Raw genomic sequence first — 19,665 nt, forward strand, 5'->3', positions numbered from 1 at the left:
AAGGTCATCATCACCTTCACAAGGGCTTCCCTAATGCCTCGCTCTTCAGAACCTCTCTCACACCTGGACTCTTAGTGTTTATATAACTTTTACCCACGGCCTCACATTCTTTCCTGGTTATTTTATACTGGCCCTCTTGCCAGCATGAGTGGAAACGCAGTGCTTAAAATCCTGGATTTTGCCACATTATGATCTTGAGCATGCCCCTTCCTTTCTCTGAACCTCTCTCCAAAAGTATAGTCATTAAAACCACTAGCTTCAGAATTAGACCAATCTGAACTCAGGCTTGACCATTTACTAGCTGTGTGGCTGTGGACAAACAGCCTCTCTGAGCCCGCTTCCACGTCTGTAAAATAATGGGAATAACCGTGTCTTCTCATGGAGCTACTGAGAGGATACAATGAGATAACATTAGTAACACTCTCAGTGCAACAGAAAACCCTGCTCAGTTAATGGTAACTAATTGTACAAAATGAAGAGACTGGGCTTCAATTGGACAGAGGTCCTGCTAGCAATGAGATTCCAAAGGGCAAATAATCCTCCTCTTCTTTCCTACCCTTGCAGTAGGATTCAAAAAGCTTGCTTGGAAAGTATTTACCAAAGACTTATGGACTTCCCTTGAGGTTCCCTCTGGATTCCTCAGCTGGTAATTCCCATCAACGCCCTTTCAGACAATCATCCTTGGTTCAGAAGTTCAAGGCAAGGAACTTGCTGTTTCTTGCAATTCCCAAGATGGCCTCCAAATGTTGTAGCTGTAAATACATTTCGGCCACAAATTAGAAGGCAGCCAGTGGGGTTTGGGGAAGGCATTTCAACCATATGGCAGGATGATGAATCATCTCGTGTTAATGAAAGTACATCTCAGCCTCTGGTGTTCTGTACCTGGTGCTCACTTGGGGACCTGGGAATCTGGCATAATGATGTGGCTACGAGTCCTGCTGCCTAAGAGTGGGGTGGAGGACAAGTCAGGGTCTCCTCCGCCAAAGGGGATCTATCCCTAAATTCAGCATTTCATGAATGGGTCTCGTCTGGGGGATTTTTTTCATGGCCATGGAGCTAAGCAAGAATCTCTTTTAATTGGCAGGTCCCCCAGTGAATGTCAGCTGCAACATTTTCATCAACAGCTTCGGTTCCATTGCTGAGACAACTATGGTGAGTGAGTCAGAACACAGGCTGCTACTTACTGCCCGGGAGATCTCTCCCCCTGAAATATTTACCCTCTGTACTGGTCTTGCTCAAAGAAGTGGGAAATCTGGTGTTTTTCAGGGCTTCATGGGATTTGGACATTTTTACTGTCCTGTTCAATGTTTTGAGTGAAGACATATATCTGAAAATGACCAAGGAGCTAGGGGGCTAGCACATGCTAAACACTCAGGATTACAAAAGCAAAATTCTATCAAGAGGTGAAAGTTTTAGATTAAAAGAAAATATAAAGACCTGCTTGTAAGTGTAAAATTCAGCTGTAGAATAGCAAAAGACGGGTTATACAAGCTGAGATGCGTATACTTGGTTGATTCTTCTATGTTTGTATATATTTAAAAATTCCCACAGTTAAAATTTTAAAATATATCTGTTAGAGTAGAAAAAATTCTAGAAGGAAAAACAACCAAAATGTTAATAGCAGTTATCCCTGAATCATCGTCTTATGGAGGATTTCATATCCTTCAGTACTTTTATATTTTTTCTAATTTCTGCAAGGAGTAAATCTTATGTTAATAATTATAAATAAATGTAATCTACTTTAAAATATTTTTCTCAATGCTTGAAAACAAAAATTCAATTGTACTTGTTTTGAAGGGTGCAATAAAGCTTGTGAGAAAACAATTAAAGCGGCCTCAAATCAACTCTTTATGAGCAGAGTGAGAAGCAGTCAGTCAATCACCAAGTCCTATAGATGTTACTGCCTTCAAATCCTCTAAACCATCCATCCCTGGATGCCCACCTGCCTCTAGTCTAGCTCAGGGTGCCATGGTGCCTTGCTCACATTACTGCAAAGTGTCCCCAACTTGCCTCCTGCCCCCTCCAGTCTATTCTTCCTCACACTGTGGTCTTTCTAAGATACATACCTAACCACACTGGTCCCCTGCTTTAACACCTCCCCCAGAGCCCCCTCACCTTCAGCATCAAGCTTGCAAGGCCCCTCTGATTCTGGTTGGCTGCATCTCTTCCCTCTCACTTCCCATTCTGGATGAATGGAATTGCTCAGCCTTCTCCACCCGGGAGGTGCTTGCTCTCTGGTTTCCAGCCTTCTCTTGATGCTGCGGAGGCCTCCGCCCAGGGCCCCCACTCCAGCTTCCTTTCCATTGCCAACCCTCAGATTCTCTTAACTCCCTGCTTAGGATGACCGCCACAGGAAGCCTTCACACTCTTAACACGCATGTACATGTGTGTAAGTTCATATGTGCGCTGACCTAATGCTAGGATGGGTTCCTTCTACCCGTTCTCATGACGTGTGCTGCAATCCCCATTGAATGCGCTGGCCGTGCATTCTCACACTCTCACCATCTACCCGTGTGTGCCTCCTCTCACTGGAATGTAGTTCAGTTCTTTGGGGGCCAGAATCTTGTCTCATTTCCTGTGGTAACCTCAGCACCTGGCACAGTGATTTAATAACAGGTATTCAGTAATTTTTTTTAAATAAGTAAGCCAAATCTGATATATTGTCTGTTGATTCAAACCATTATTTGGTCTGAAATATTTATACCAATTAGATCTAACTTTTTAGTCCCAGATTGGCAAAAATTGCTGAGTTCTATATGTCATGGGGCAAATGATCCAAAATCTATCCTTTTGCAGAGAGGTCTGTTTTAATATGGTCAAATCAAGCAATCGAAGTCCCTAAAACTAACAGGCCTTTAATCTCCATGTGGAGATTGTCCCGCCTATCGACTAGAACAAGCATGGCTGCTTTTCACTGGACCTCCAGGTCCAAAAGCCAAGTCGTTCCACCCTGTGAATGGATGCCTTCTCAGAGCTCCTAGTGAAGCCCTCTGCTGTTCTTCTCCCTCCAGACCAGACATGCACGGACATCTGCATCATTCATAGTGCGTGTGGCAAATGTTGAAACTTCCACTCTTCTTCCAAAATGGTAAAGAGTTATCAAACCAAGTAATGGTTTACATATGACCCCGTTACGTAAGGAACTTGGTTATTTGAGACAGGTGTACGCATCTGCACTCCAAGCCCACCCCTGCTTTCCTATAACAGTCGCATGGAAATCTATTTCCTTATTACAGATTACTAATGGAGTGGTGGTTTGCTCTTGTTTTGCATGGTGGTTAAAAGCTGAGGCTCTGAAGGAAACCTGGATGCACTCACTTTATGTAAGAGGCTGAGTTGCTTTGTTATCTTTAAGCCTCAACTTCGTTGTCTGTAAAATCCCAGGGGTGATTAATGTCATACTACTTCACCCAGTTAATTTCTTTTGCCTCCTGAAGTTATTATGGATGGAAATTATAAACAGGAAAGCATTTCTCAGAGTAGATGCTTTGTAAGTGCTCTTACTGTTTCCAATGACGATGATGAGAATGATGGGGGCAATGATGGGGGCTCTGGGCACTGAAGCCCCAAAGTCACCCCAGATTAGTTGTGTGATCCTGAGCAATTCCTTGAGTTCTCTGAGCCTTAGTTTTCCCTTCTCCAGTATATCCTGTCTACCTCTTCAGACTTTATTCCTGCTACATATGCTTTCTACAGAGACAGTATAGCAATCAGGACATAGTCTTTCGTGCCCGGACGAAATCTGAGACTCAGCTCTGTGGACACGCACAAGGTAGCCTACGTCAGCCTCCTCCTTCGTAGAGCAGGGGACCAAGAGCATCCACCTGGGACTGTGTGAGGACTGGCAGATGAGGCATGGAAGCACTGAGCACAGGGTCAGACACAAAGGACACACACAACGGATGGTAGTTCTTATTTCAGATGCCACTTGTCATTTTCAACAGCTTTCACATTCGTTCTCTCACTTCATTCCTTCACCAAACACTTGCTCTGAAAACCACTCTATAAAGCAGACTTGGCAGACACAATGCTCCCCAGTGTACAGCTGAGGAAATGGAGATTTGGAGACACCCCCATCCCAGAACTAGTTAGTGACCAAGCAGGAAATAGGGTCCAATTCTCACAACTGCAAGGAAACCATCCCCAAGAAAAAGACATGTAAAAAGACAGAATGGTTGAAGAGCACAGACATGGGAAACTGAGGGACCCCAGGCCCACAAACACACTTAAGCAGCAACCTAAGTGTTATTCAAAGTGGAAACCCAACCTCAAATCATGCCAGGCTCAGCATGGCTCAGGAGAAAATAGTACTGAAAATGGAGGTAACCAACGAGGGGAGGAGCCCAGAGAGATGGCTGCCTGGGGCAGAGATAAATAATGTTTAGACAGAACATGAAGGACTGGCAGTGAGGTACTTCTTTGGGAATGGGCCACAGCTGACACAGTTTTGTCTTTCTTAACTAAAGTTAATCCAAAGTAGAGTTGTCATTTTCTGGCTTCCACATTCAGTAATACAGTGATTTTTTTTTTCCTATGGGGTTCTTAATTATCAATATGTGTTTAACACACATTGCAGATAATTCAGGAGAAAACCTAAAATCTCAAAGGTAGAAAAACTGCTAAGAAACTAAGTCAGTCTTTATTTTACTGAAAGGGAGTCCAATGTCTAGAGTGGTGACACTGACTGAGCAAGGTCACACAGCACGCACTGGGTGCCACAGAAGCCCAGGTCCAGGCCGCCTTGCAATGGCCAAGAGCTCCACTCCCCTGCAGCTTCTTTCTCCCCTAGATCTCACCAACCAAACCCTCTGGATCACTTTCCCATTCAAGCCTATTTCCTTGTCACTCAGAATATGCTTAGAAAACAAGATTGCATTCAAAAGCAAGACTACAGACTTGTATTAATATGGAACACAAAAAAGGGCAACAACCACACGTTAAATGCTACTGTGTGTCAGGCATTATGCAGAGCACTCCATGTGTATCATCTTATTTACACCTCACAACAACCCCCATGAGGCAGGACATGTTATCTCCATTTGTGTTGTTTAGTCACTAAGTCATGTCCAGCTCTGTGATCTCATAGTCTGTAGCACACCAGGCTACTCTGTCCTCCACTATCTCCTGGAGTTTGTGCAAATTCATGTCCATTGAGTTGGCCATGCTATCTAACCATCTGATATTCTGCTGCCCCCTTTTCCTCCTGCCCTCAATCTTTCCCAGCATTAGGGTCTTTTCCAATGGGTCAGCTCTTCACATCAGGTGGCCAAATTATTGGCGCTTCAGCATCAATCCTTTCAATAAATATTCAGGGTTGATTTCCTTAGGATTGACTGGTTTGATCTTCTTGCAGTCCAAGGGACTCTCCAGAGTCTTCTCCAGCACCACAACTCAAAAGCATCAATTCTTTGGCACTCAGCCTTCTTTATGGTTCGACTGTCACATCCATATATGAGTACTGGAAAAATTATAGCTTTGACTCTATGGACCTTTGTTGACAAAGTGATGTCTCTGCTTTGCAACATGCTGTCTAGGTTTGCCAGTTTTCTTTCCAGAGCAAGTATTTTTTAATTTAATGACTGCAGTCAACCATCTGCAGTGATTCTGGAGCCCAACAAAATAAAATCTGTCACTGCTTCTACTTTTTCCCCTTCTATTTGCCATAAAGTGATGGCACCAGATGCTATGATCCTAGTTTTTTGAATTTTGAGTTTTGAGCCAGCTTTTTAACTCTCATCTTTCACCTTCATCAAGATGCTCTTTAGTTCCTCTTCACTTTATGCCATTAGAGTGGTATCATCTGCGTATCTGAAAATGTTCATCGCTCAGTTGTGCCTGACTCTTTGCAACCCAGTGGACTGTAGCCTGCCAGGGAAGAATACTGGAGTGGGTAGCCATTTCTTTCTCTAGGGGATCTTCCCAACCCAGGGATCAAACCCAGGTCTCCTGCATTGCAGGTAGATTCTTTACCACTTGAGCCACTGGGGAAGCCCATATCTACATAGCTGAGGTTGTTGATATTTCTCCCACCAATCTTGATTCCAGCTTGGGATTCATCCAGCCTGGCATTTCACATGATGTACTTGGCACAGAAGTCAAATAAGTAGGGTGACAATATATAGCCGTGACATACCCCTTTCCCAATTTTGAACCAGTCTGTTGTTCCATGTCTGGTTCTACAGATTTCTCAGGAGGCAGATAAGGTTGTCTGGTATTCCCATCTCTTTAAGAATTTTTCACAGTTTGTTGTGATCCACACAATCAAAGGCTTTAGTGTAATCAATAAAGCAGATGTTTTTCTGGAATTCCCTTATTTTCTCTACGAGCCAATAAATGTTGGAAATTTGATCTCTGGTTCCTCTGCCTTTTCTAAATCCACTTGTATATCTGGAATTTCTCAGTTCATGTATTGCTGAAGACTAGCTGGAAGGATTTTGAGCATAACCTTGCTAGCATGTGAAATGAGTGCAATTGTGCGGTAGTTTGAACATTCTTTGACATTGCCCTTCTTTGGGATTAGAGTGAAAATTGACCTTTTCCAGTCCTGTAGCCACTGCTGAGTTTTACAGATAAGAAAACTTAGGCTCACAAAGGTTAGGTCCCTTGCGTAAGGACACACAGCTAATCGGTGGCAGAAGTAGGAATTGAAGTCAGATATCACCCCAAACCCCATGTTCTCCTGAGCCAAATGTAAACACTTAATGTCCAGATATTTGGGATTATCCAGCCCTTGCTTTTTTTTTTTTTTTTTTTTTTTTCATCATAAGGAAGTCAGAGTTGAAAGGGAACTTCACTGAACAGACATACCCAGGCCCCCATACTTCCAGCCCAGGGCTCGGTCTCACCAACCATACAATGAGCTGGTCGTGTACCCTGGGTCTGTGGTAATATGGTCACAGTCCAATGTCAGAAACTTTCCAGGCTGTGTCTGTTCTCTAAGAGCAGCAGGAGTGCAGAGCAGCTCTATAACCAGCTGGAGTCCCTAGGCCTGACTGTCTGCCTCCCAGGGCTCAGCTTTATTCACCAGAGCTGAGAGTAGGCAGGCAGCCAGCAAAGCAACAGGGGTCTCCATCCATTCCTGACGGGGCTAGCGCTGAGGCTAGCTGACCTTCATTCAACCTTTGGAGTGATTCTGAATCTGTGCAAAAAGACGAAAGTAGAAGTTGGGACAGGAAAGTAGGAAGGAGAAAGGGAAGGAGGACTGCTGGTCTACAGCAGCACCTCCAGCACTCCATAAGACAAAAATGTGGACCTAGGACCTCAACGGGACCACACATGCTTACGTGGGCGCATCAGTGTGTGCTCTGCAGCATCTATATGTCGTTGGAGGATGTGCACGCATGTGTATATTGTGGGGCCATATGTTTGTGCAAATGCACACATAGGCCTGTGTACCTGTGCACACTAGTTTGAATATATTTAGACAGGTAGTGTTAGTCCCTCAGTCGTGTCTCTTTTCGACACCATGGACTGTAGCCTGCCAGGCTCCTCTGTTGATAGAATTCTCCAGGTAAGAATACTGGAGTGGGTTGCCATTTCTTTCTCCAGGGGATCTTCCTGACCCAGGGATCGAACCCACGTCTCCTGCATTACAGGTAGATTCTTTACTGTCTGAGCCACCAAGAAAGCCCATATAGACAGGTAACCTCAGAGAGAAAAGTGTCTGATCACGTATGGATATGAACATAAGTAGGTATACTTCTATGGTTATAATCACACATGTGAACATGTGTAATGGGGATGTGCATGTATCTGCATGTACATTTAAGAATATGTGAACATGGTTAAGAGTGAAAACACATGAAGGGTATTATTTTCAGTTATGTAACTGTGTGTGGATATTTGTGAATATTGATGCGTGCATTTAAGTATGTATCAGCATTTGAGCCATCCCTCAAATATGAATTCTGTGTGCATGCATGTGAGAATGTATGTCCATACAAAAAGATATGAATACATGAAAGAATATTTAAATGTGTATCAGCATGTGGGTATGCCTATACAGTGTGCAGGTGTACATGTGAGTGTGCACACATGGGGACACACAGACAGCTGGAATTTATGTGGAACTCAATGTCAACAGATGTGAGAGAGAGACAGAATGTGCGAGTGTGGCTAATGACATCCTTTGGGCACGAATCCCGGCATTTCCACGATAAGCACGTGTGCTCCAGCCTCTCTTGCCAAGGGTTGGGCTAGCCTGGCATAGAGACAGGCACACTGTGGCCAGGACCCCTGGTGATGGGTGACAACCGAGCCAACTAGAGCCCACGTCCCTGGCCTTATTTGTAGATATTAGGGGAGAATTGGACAGAGCCCTGAACCAGGAAACAAGAGACGAGTGTTTGAGCTCTAGCTCTGCCACTGTCTAATACCACTGAGACTCACTTCTCCCTTGGCACCTGGCTCTAGGAATGGAGTGTAGGAATACACAAGAAATGGGTATGAGAGTCCTTTATGAATGCTACAGAAATGTAACAGGTTATTAACTACTAAAATAATCAGCCACAGTCACCAATACATAAGCCTAAGTGGTTTTTTCCCCCTTCTGTTCCCTATTTATTCATTGTTTCCACCCCCATTTTTAAGGTCCTATACTGAATGTCGGAGAAGGCAATGGCACCCCACTCCAGTACTCTTGCCTGGAAAATCCCATGGACGGAGGGGCCTAGTGGGCTGCAGTCCATGGGGTCGCTAGGAGTCAGACACGACTGAGTGACTTCACTTTATTTTTTCACTTTCATGCATTGGAGAAGGAAATGGCAACACACTCCAGTGTTCTTGCCTGGAGAATCCCAGGGACGGGGGAGCCTGGTGGACTGCCATCTATGGGGTCGGACACGACTGAAGCGACTTAGCAGCAGCAGCAGCATACTGAATGTACTGAAGGCAGCATTACATAGGCTCAAGGGATATAGATCAGCTTTACTCACATTACGCTAGGCTTTCCTGTACCAACAACCACCACCCAAACCCTAGAGTCTTAAAATCACAAAGACTGATATATCCCTCTTCTAAAGTCTGCCACAGATCTGGGGGACCCTCCAGGACTACTGTCCTCCACATCATGGCTGAGCCTTGCATTTCCACATTGACACATGGTTGCACACTTGCTGTGCAAAGAAGGCATTAAACAGTAGCACACTGGCAAGTTAATGCTTTCCACCCAGCAGTGACATCTACCACCTCTGCTTACGTTTCATTAACCGAGGAAAGCCTCGTGGCCCTATCTGAAAACGACTGTAATCCTCCCATAAGGAAAGAGACACCAGACATTTGTGACTAGTAGGGCCTTTCTTTTAAGGAGTCTCCTAGAGAAAGGAAACCAGAGACAAGACCACAGTGTGATGGGTGAGATTACAGAGGTGTGCACAGGACACCGCCAGAACACAGAGAATGGCCGCACCAGCAGCAAAGTTAGGGCATGCTCACTGAACAGGCACGACGTGCCAGATGCTGTGAAATGCTGTGTTGTGGTTTTGAGTAGCTTTTTTTTTTGGAGTAAAAGTCTGATCATGGTTCTCTCCATGTTAAAACCTTCCAGGAGAGAATGGCTTAGTGGAATAACCCAAACAGAAGGGGTTTAAAAACCGGTGTGTGTGTTCCACGGTGTTAAAACAGGAGCCATGTCAACTAAGAAAAGAGAACTGTATTCAGTGGATTTGGCAATGGGATGTGAGAGGAGGGAAGCATGTATGAAGGTGGGGAATGTAATTCAGGAACATGAAGAAAGCAAAAGACAAAAATATGAGAAGACATTGGGAAGATAATTCTTTCACAAAGCTTGCTGTGGAAAAAGATGAGGTGGTGGTGGTGGTCATTTATTGAGCATTTTTCTAAAAATCAGGCATTGGTAGTTAGCAAATTATGGAGATTATTTCATATAACCTAATAATTCCATTTTATAGATGAGGAAATTAAAGCTCAGAGAGGCTTAATTCACCCAAGCTTTTCCAGCCAAGAAACATCCTCACTAGTTATCGGATAAGAGGAGAGGCTACTGTGCCAAAGGGAGGCAGGGTCATGGAAATACAACCTTGTCCTGGTCTTCTGCACTCAGATTTGGATAACAAGTAGGATTTGTGCAATTCTACAGAACGGGTATCTCAAAAGGCCTTGGCCACCCATCCTTGTGGATATTTGGAAATGAGAGTTCAAGATGTATGAAAACAGCTTCCATGTAAGGAGATTAAATGTCCTTATGTCTAACCATAAAAGTTAACACATTGTTTAGGAAGCAGTCACTTCTCAATGCCAACCTACTTCTGGGATCGATTGACTAAATTGAATCAACTGATTGAATTGAACTGGGATCAGTTGACTGAATGAATTGATTTTGAATCATACAAGATAAAACTTAGGTCCATCCACTTCTTTCCAACTCTGCTGCTGTCAGGTCTAGCTCAGCCTGGCACCATCTCTCTCCTGCTTGACTAAAACGGCCTCTTAACTGGCCTCCCTGCCTCCTTTCCTCCCATCCTCACCACTTCCCATAGCGCCAAGAGGAAGCCTTTTAAACCCTAAATCAGATCACAGCACTCTGCTTCAAATTCTATGACAGTTTCTTAATCCTTTTACTACGTTCTGCTCCTTCTGTCCAGAAAAATATTTGCATGAATGACTCTCATTCTTTCAGGTCTCAGCTATCTTTTCAGAGGTCCTTCCCAACTCCCTATCTAAAAATGTCCCCCATTCCAGTCACTGTCGCTTCATGTTCTATTATCTTCAGTTATATCTAAAAAGTAATGGTTTGCTTGTTAGTTTGTGATTTTGTTTGCTTTCTTATTGAGAGTGGGGACCCTGTCTCTCTCAATCATCCCTCTATTTCCAGTACCGAACACGTTGCCTGAACCAGAGGAGCTCAGTCAATATTTGGGGAGAGAATTAACCTTGAAGGTTCTCCAGTTGAACCCCCACCTGTTCTCAGAATCTCTGCCACAAACATTGTGGTTTTGGCTTGCACACGCCCAGTGATGGGAACCCCTGCACCTCCCAAGGCAGCCCGTTTCATCTTGGGACACCTCTTACATCTCCGTTTGCCCAGGGCTTTCATTCTGATGCTGGGGCCACAGAGAACCAACCTATGCACCTGACAGCCCTTCCAAAAACTGTGGTCAGTCCCCTCACTCCCTCCCCACACCTGGCTCCCTCGGTCATTCTCCCTGGTTCTGTCTCTTTGCCTCCGGGGTGCTCTCCCAGTACAGCCAGCATGTCAATGTCCATCTTGAGCCAAAAGGCCAAGAAGTGAACCCAGGCCCCGAGGAGTGCTCAGAGTGGAGTGCACTGGGACCAAGCCCTCCACACTCTGGGTTAGTGGGCCTCAAAGCATTGTTTTTAACAGCAGCTACATACTACAGTTCATCTTTAAGCTGAATCTTTTTTCCCCACGTCTTTTTATTTTTTGAAGTATATAATTGTTTACAGTGTTGTGTTAGTTTCTTCTGTATACCATGCACACATGTATTCCCTCCCTCTTGAGTCTCCCTCTCACCCCCCACCCATTCCACCCCTGCAGGCCATCACGAAACACTGGGCTGAGCTACACAGCAGCCTCCCATTAGGTCTCTGTTTCACACATGGTAGTGTATACATGTCAATACCACTCTCTCGATTTGTCCCACCCTCTCCTTTCCCTGCCATGTTTGCAAGTCCATTCTGTAGTCTGAGTCTCTGTTCCTGCCCTGCAAATAGCTTCATCAGTACTATTTTTCTAGATTCTACATATATGTGTTAATATACAATATTAGTTTTTCTCTTTCTGACTTACTTCACTCTGTGTGACAGACTCTAGGTTCATCCAGATCGCTACAAATGACCAAATTCCATTCCTTTCTATGGCTGAGTAGTAGTCCATTGTATATATGTATCACATCTTTATCTATTCATCTGTCGATGGACATTTAGGTTCCTTCCATGTTCTGCCTGCTGTAAATAGTGCTGCAATGAACATTGAAGAGAACCATATGGTGCAGTGGTAAAGAATCCACCTGCAATGCAGGAGACCTGGCTTCTACCCTGGGTCAGAAAGATCCCCTGGAGGAGGAAATGGCAATTTACTCCAATATTCTTGCCTGGAGAATCCCATGGACAGAGGAGCCTGTGGGCCACAGTTCATGGGGTCACAAAGAGTCAGACATGATTGAGCAAAGTCGCCTCTCTTATGTCTCCTGCATTGGCAGGAAGCCCACCTATAGACCTACCTCATTCTTAATGCTCTACCCACCCTTAAATTTAGAAACATTACAATGGTTTATTATTATTACATTCAACACATTACAAAATGATTTTAATCAGTATTTCCAGACTCGCGGCCTACCTATAAAATTCCACGGTCTGGACATAACATCTTTCCATGGTATTTAACCACTCCTCTCTGAGCTTATGAAGCTTTCACTACTACAAACAAGTGTCACCATGAATAGTCTTGGATGACTCTTTGCATGTTTCCTTAGGATATATCACTGAGGTGGAATTACTTTATCAAGGGACCTGCACTATTGTGACAAATATTATTGCCCAAATCACTTCCAAACAAGCTTCAATAATTGACTGTCCCCACAACAGTGTTTTTATCCTTGCCAACTCAAGATATTACCAAGCTTTTAAATTTTACCAAATGAGATTTAATGGTATTTCGTTGTCATTTTTAATTTTCACTCTAGATTCTTAGTGAATTTGAGTATCTTTGCCTTTTTGTTTGCCTGTTTTTACATACTGGGCTTCCCAGTTGGCTCAGTGGAAAAGAATCCACCTGCCAATGCAGAAGACATAGGAGACACAGGTTCAATCCCTGGGTTGGGAAGATCAGTCCCTGGAGAAGTGAATGGCAACCACTCCAGTATTCTTGCCTGAAGAATCCCATGGACAGAGGAGCCTAGTGGGCTACAGTCCATGGGGTCACAAAGAGTTGGACATGACTGAGCAACTGAGCACGTATGCACAATTTGAATAATATCATAAGTTCCCTCTTTTATATGTACCTCCATAACCCATTTGGAGTTTAGTTTGCTGTAAAGTAGTTGATGATGGTTTAACTCTATTTTTCTCTGATTAGATAATTTTCCAGCATTATTCTTAGTAGCCATTATTTCTCCACTGATTAGACATGCTGTCTTTAAATGCCATTTCCTCCTCCAGGGGATCTTCCTGACCCAGGGATCAAACCCTCACCTCCTGTGTCTCCTGCACTGCAGGTGGATTCTTTACCCACGGAGCCAACTGGGAAGCCTATATATGGTGGGCTACGAAACAGCTGTGTGTATGGATAGTCTCAGTTTATTGTCCCCTTGCTCTGTTTTCTATGTCCAGGAGAAAAAAATCCTCTGTTATTCCTCCTTTATAAGGTTTTATTGTCATTTCTAGTCTATTTTCTTTTTCATATGAACTGTAGAATCAGTTTGTTTATCCTATGAAAATTGCCTGAGTTTAATTGGGATTGCAATGAATGCATAGATTCATTTGCAGACAGCTGACGTCTTAACAATACTGTATGAATGTGGTATGTCTCTCCATTTATAGAGATATTCCGTTATGCCTCTCAGTAAGGTTTTAGAATAATTTTTTCACATATATATATATGTATAACTTCTATATATATACACACAAGTCACACATTTCTTGTCAGGTTAGTTCTGAATATTGTGTGACGTTGGTTAGCACTGTGGATAAGATCCTTGTTTGTTGCTTTTTCCATCACACTTTCAGCCTGTCTACACAGCTAAGGCTAGGTCGCTTACACTCTGGAGTCGAGGAAATCCAAGAAAAAGTCTAGTAAATGTCATCCAGTTAGACATAGCTCAACACTCCACAAAACCTTGGTAAACTGATGACTGAGAGGAAGCCAAGAAGAGAGGCCTCACATTTGCTTTTAGAGTCTGTTCGAGGCAGAAAACAGATCATAGCTAGCCTTGGCACGGTCTGCTGGATGGCCCTCTCCAGGACTCCACCAAGGGAGGCATCACAGTCTTGAATTTACGGCAGCACAGGGTTGGCACTCCATCAGGTCAGATTCAGGAGGGCTGACTAATGACAACCAAACCCAGGAAAAACTGAAGTGGGTAAAGAAGACCACCAAGTCATTTTAATTCATAATGGGACTTCCCATTCCAATAATAGCATGCACATGTCCTCCATGAAAGCACTCTCTTACCCCTCTCCCAGTACCAAGAAAGCACATGAAAAGTATGCTTTTGACATACCAAACTGGAGGAAAAGAAGGTTTTGAGGAAATTTCATGTGGGCCAGAGACAGGTCTAAGATGCCATCCTTGTCTCACCGCATAGAAACCCGCTTTTCAGGGACTTCCCTGGTGGTCCAGTGGTTAAGAACCTGCCTTTCAATGCAGGGGACATGGGTTTGATCCCTGGTCAGGGAACTGAGATCCCACATGCCTTGGGGCAACCAAGCCTGCACACCACAACTACCGAGTCCGCATGCCACAGCTAGAGAGAAGCCCGTGCACGGTAACAAAGGAGTCCACATTCCGCAACTAACACCTGACACAGCCAAACAAATAAAAAAAGATTTCTTAAAAAAAAAAAACTTTTTAGTGATGAAAAAATTGGTGCTCCCCCAAGCAGGGTGACCCCGCCCTCCAGATGCTAATTTACCAATCACCAAATCCCTGATCCTCAAACTGCCCTTTCTTGTACCACTGAATGAATGTCTTCAATATGTTTATATAATAGTTCTCTAAACAAGACATGATACAATAAGTTAGGGTTCCACTGATTAAATTACAAGCAGAGGCCTGTTATAAATCACTGCGATTACACATGGGTCATTGTGATGGTGCTGAGCCTTGCCGAAGTTCTCTGCTGCATGTTCATCTCTGCTGTTAGTTTAACTCTCAGAGGTCAACCTTATTTCCTATATTTCCAAGTTTTCTAGTGGCTCAGCTCACTTTTATGCACTGTACTGCCAATATTGGGCTTCCCTGGTGGCTCAGTGGTAAAGACTCTCCCTGTCGATGCAGGAGACGCAGGTTCGATCTCTGGGTCAGGAAGATTCCTTGGAAAAGGAAATGGCAACCCACTACAGTATTCTTGCCTAGGAAATGCCATGGACAAAGGAGCCTGGTGTGCTGGCGTCCGTGGGGTCACAAAGAGTCGGACACAACTTAGCGACTAAACAACTGCAATATTGTCCTCTTTCCTCTTTTCAAGTGAATAGTCACCCTTCAATCTACATCCTTTGGTAACCACTTACGAATCCACCTCAGCTTGTATTACAATCCAAAGTTCTCCACCTGATACTGACCATGAGGATATGTCTGAGCCAACCTGTCACAGGGGCTCAGTGAGGTCCCAGTACACTATGTCCACTATATTTCTTTCACCTCCCTATCTAGGAACTTGGTTTTCAAAAAAAAAGAAAAGAAAATAGAGAGGCAGCATGTAATTGTCAAGAGAATATGAAATTGGGAGCCAGACATTCCTGGATTCATATTCCTGCTCTAGCACCTACAAGCTATGGGACTCTAGGCAAGTCACTTAACCTCTGTTTAACCTCTCTGAATTTCAGTTTCCTCCCCTGTGAAATGAGTATAATAATATACAGTGTTCTAGGTTGATAAAAAGTGTAGAAACACAATGCATATAAAGTTCTAGGAAATGTTAGACACCCAATAAAAGTAGCTGCTATTAGCATTTTTATGTAATTATTAAACTCATGCTGGGCTTTAGTGATCCCCTAAAGACAGACAAAGAGGCTCCGCTCCACTGGTCCAAACCATCTACAGCTCCTCACAACAAATGCAGTCCTGATTGTGTGTTATCCAAATGAGAATTCTTCAGGTGGGGTAGTGACTTAGAAGAGGGAGGAGTAGGCACCTGGAGCCCAAGAGGCAATGTCAGGCGTAGGGACTCTGCCAGCTCTGAACCTGAGTGTAGAGCAGACCAAGGGTCAAGTCCAAGGGGCAAGCCAGGAACAAGGCAGGAGTGCTCGCCCGCTGGACCTGGGGCAGAAGCGTTTAGACCTTTGCCCTTTTTCAATACTTGCTGCTAGCTGCAGGTCTCTACAAACCCACAGGTACATAATAACAGCCAGAGGCAGTTGCTGATGGCACCGAGGTATCACAGAACTGTGGCTCAGTACAAAACTGGGAGATCCTGGGTGGTATAGTCTATATGCTCAGGCTCTGGCATTAACATCCTGGGTTCAAATTTCAGCTTTGCCACTTACTAGCTGTGTGATGTCAGGAAAAGCACTTTAATCTCTATGTGCCTTCATTTGTCGTTTGGTCACTCAGTCGTGTCTGACTCTTTTGTGACCCCAAGGACTGTAGCCTGCCAGGCTCCTTGGTCCATGAGATTTCCCAGGCAAGAATACTGGAGTGGGTTGCCATTTTCTTCTCCAGGGAATCTTCCCAACCAGAGATCGAACTCACATCTCCTGCATTGGCAGGCAGATTCTTTACCACTGAGCTACCAGAGAAGCCTGTCACTAACTTTAGACAAAGCGTTAAGAATTCTCAGGCTCAATTTATCCATAAAACAGTGTCCCTGTGAGAAGCTGGGGAGAGGGTTCATTCAAGCACTTAGCACTGTGCCTAGCACTCAGTCGGGACTCAGTAAACTCTGCACGTGCTGGTGAGTCAGCTCCACACTCTCGCAGGACTGTGAAGAGACTGGGGCTGACTCTCCTCACATTTGGGGGCAACATCTATGACTTCAGTTCCACAGTGCATCTCGGAGGTCTGGAAAGCTTGAAAAGCAGCAGCAGCTCAAGAATGAGGCCTGGACCCTTTTTCTCTCAATGCCCCTGTTCCCCAGCTCTTAGCAGACAGGTCCAGCTCTCAGGCATCTTATCCCAAACCCAGTCAGAGCTGTCTCAGAGTTTCTCTAAGAGATCAGAGCCTACCTGATGGCAGATTCACCTTAGTTCTCCTCCTCCTGCCCTCAAAGTTCTACAAGTGGTTAGGAAAAGCAATAGAGTAGGGCAAGATTTCTGTATAAAAGTACCACACTGGATTGCTGTGTGGCCTAGGAAAAGTCTCCTTTCCCTCTCTGGACAATCTGTAAAATGACGGAGCTGAGACAGAAGTCTACATGTAATATTTGAGGAAGAAGATGACAGTGATGACAGAGAGCAATGATTCCTGTGTCCCACTCCCGATCCCTACTACCTTAGTTTAGCTCCTCCTCCTCTTTCACTGCACTGTCACACTGGCCTCAAAGCAGATCTCCCTGGACCTGTTTTCTCTCACTTCAACACTTCACGGTCACGCCTGCCACACTGATCTTTCTGAAGTCATACTGTGCTATTGCTCCGCTGCTTAAAACCTCAGTAGTACCCAACCGGCTACAAAATAAGATCCAAATACTTTGGTTTGGTAGTTAAGGATACCCACAGTCTCAAATCAATCCTTTCTACAGGCTCAACACAGCAGAGTGATTGAGAGAATGTGCTTTATATAATCAGACAAACCAGATTTCAACCTCACTATTTGCTATGTGTTTTTTGGACGAAATACTTAATCTTCCTGAGCCTTCATCTATAAAATTAAGGTGAAAATACCTATAGTCATAGGAATGTTTTAAAGATAAAATGAGGTGCAATTTATGGCATGCTTAGCAAAATGCCTAGTACATAGTAGGTCCTCAATAAGGGAGACGTTTTATTACTTATGCAGCTGATGGTTGAGCTAAACTGAACTGTGTGAATGCCCCTGCCTACAACCTTGCTTATGCTATTCTTCCACATGAAATTCCTCTGACGCTCCAACTCTACAAACCATATCCTATATACACCAAGACTGCAGCCCTCAGTCCCTCACATCCAGTCATGCTTTATGTCTGTATTCCTCAGCCCTGTCCTTCTTCCTCACACATTACTGGCCTCCTTTCCAGCAGAAATTAAGTATTGCTCTTATTTCAGAACAATATCAGATCTAAAGACGCTAACTTCAGGAGGATGAAACAACCTGATAGGGGCCATTTCAAATGCTACCTTCTCCCCAAAATCACTTCCAGATTCACCTGGAAGTAATCTTAACAACCTAAAAGCAATATCTAACAGCTGCTTAGCTAATAGCAGCAATATCTAATAGAACCTTTTCTGACCATTATCACATTCACTTTTGTACATTAGTGTTTGTGTCCATTCCTTTCCTGGATGGCTCCATGAGGGTAGAAGCCTGCGCCTCCACGCTCATTGTTTTCCTACTGGGCCTCATAAGTGTTTACTGAGTTGCATCTCATTTAGAGAAGAGACATTCCTTTGAGAGCAGGAAGACATAAGAATCTGGTTCGTCATTCTCCTCTTGGGTAATGTCTCTGGGTTCTGACTGCAGTGGGCGCATACCTTGCCCTCCATGTCCCCTTCCCACCAACACTCTCACCAGGCTTTTAGCGCTTTCCCACTAAAGTACCTCATGCTTCCCATTTCACCACAATTTACAGTTTTAGAGGAGGTTACTGGGAGAGGTTAGAGTGGGAAATTAGACATAACAGGAGTGGGGAGAGGGGTGGCACACAGGAAGCCTTCAATAAATGTTTGTTGAATGAAAGAACAGATGAATGAATGCTCTACCTCGGTCTCACAAGCATGCAAGCTGCCCAGTTTCCAGAAATCAGGCCATCAGGGACTCTCAGAGGTGAGACTGGAGGGTGGATACTAGAGCCTGCTGAGCCAGAGCTCTGGCAGCCCTGCCCCCTCGGACTTAGAAGATGGGCCACCTTGACGGTCTGAGGACTAGAAGCCAACTACAGGAGGTAGGACCTGAGATTCTCGGGTGGAGAACCCCAATGCTGCTCCTCCTGCCCATGAACTTGAACATGGACGCCCAACGTGTTGAATACCAACCAACGTTGAGTGTACAGCCAAGTAAGCGAGACAGCATTTAGCTCTCAGTCGATTACAGCAATTATATTGATTCCTTCTGAATGGCATTTCCCACTGCTGTTTACCAACCAGGGACAATAAAATCAATCGAAGCAGAGGGGAGGAGCCAGGCCACTGGGAGGAGGAGACAAGTTGCCTGTGGGTGTCAGACACAGTCTCCACATCTCTTACCCTCACTACTTATGAAGCATTTCATAATAAAACCCTACAGTTTTTATTTTGTTTTTCTTCTTTTAGGTAATGTATGTTTCTATTTTTTATAATCAACATGCATTACTTCTGTAATAAGAAAACTAAAATATTTTTAAATATCAGTAATAAAATACAACTATAATAATGTCCTTCCCTACTTGGAATTCTCTGAAGACTCCACTCACTGAGTGCCTCATCCCACTCCTGCCCTGATTCATTCACTCGCTGTTCTTTCCAAGGCATGTGCTCTTGCTTTGCTTCCAGGCCATCACAGGGGCAGTTCCAACTGCCCTAAATGCTTTTCCTTTTCGACTCTGCCATACTTGGTTTCACATTAAATATTGCATCTTCCTGGCACCTTCCCTGACCCCCACATCCAAATCCAGATGGAGATCCTGAATTCTGTATCTCCCAGTGACCTGTTTTAAGCCTCAGCAGAGCCCTGTCTCCATGTGGTGTAAGCACCACACAGTAGGCTCTGGGACACCATAAACATGTCTTTCTTGTTCTCAGTGGATTTTCCAGTTCCTAGAACAGTGCCTGGCACTTAGACACTCAGCTAAATGTCACTGGAAAAAATAAAAGTAATAATCATTACCTATGAGATTTGGAAGGATCTCCCCCAGTGGC

The 19,665-nt window shown here is 44.2% G+C and overlaps 1 protein-coding gene across 2 annotated transcripts in view; it reads left to right on the forward strand.

The window, feature by feature from the left end:
* GLRA1 (glycine receptor alpha 1) overlaps positions 1-19,665 on the forward strand; it is an 87,260-nt gene that overhangs the window by 43,257 nt on the left and 24,338 nt on the right. For both annotated transcript variants that reach the window (XM_027545898.1, XM_027545899.1), the window contains exon 3: positions 1,085-1,152. In XM_027545898.1, coding sequence (XP_027401699.1) covers positions 1,085-1,152 — 68 coding nt within the window. The remainder of the gene's footprint in view (positions 1-1,084; positions 1,153-19,665) is intronic.

Source organism: Bos indicus x Bos taurus, chromosome 7 (assembly GCF_003369695.1).
Source record: "Bos indicus x Bos taurus breed Angus x Brahman F1 hybrid chromosome 7, Bos_hybrid_MaternalHap_v2.0, whole genome shotgun sequence".
Lineage (NCBI taxonomy): Eukaryota > Metazoa > Chordata > Mammalia > Artiodactyla > Bovidae > Bos > Bos indicus x Bos taurus.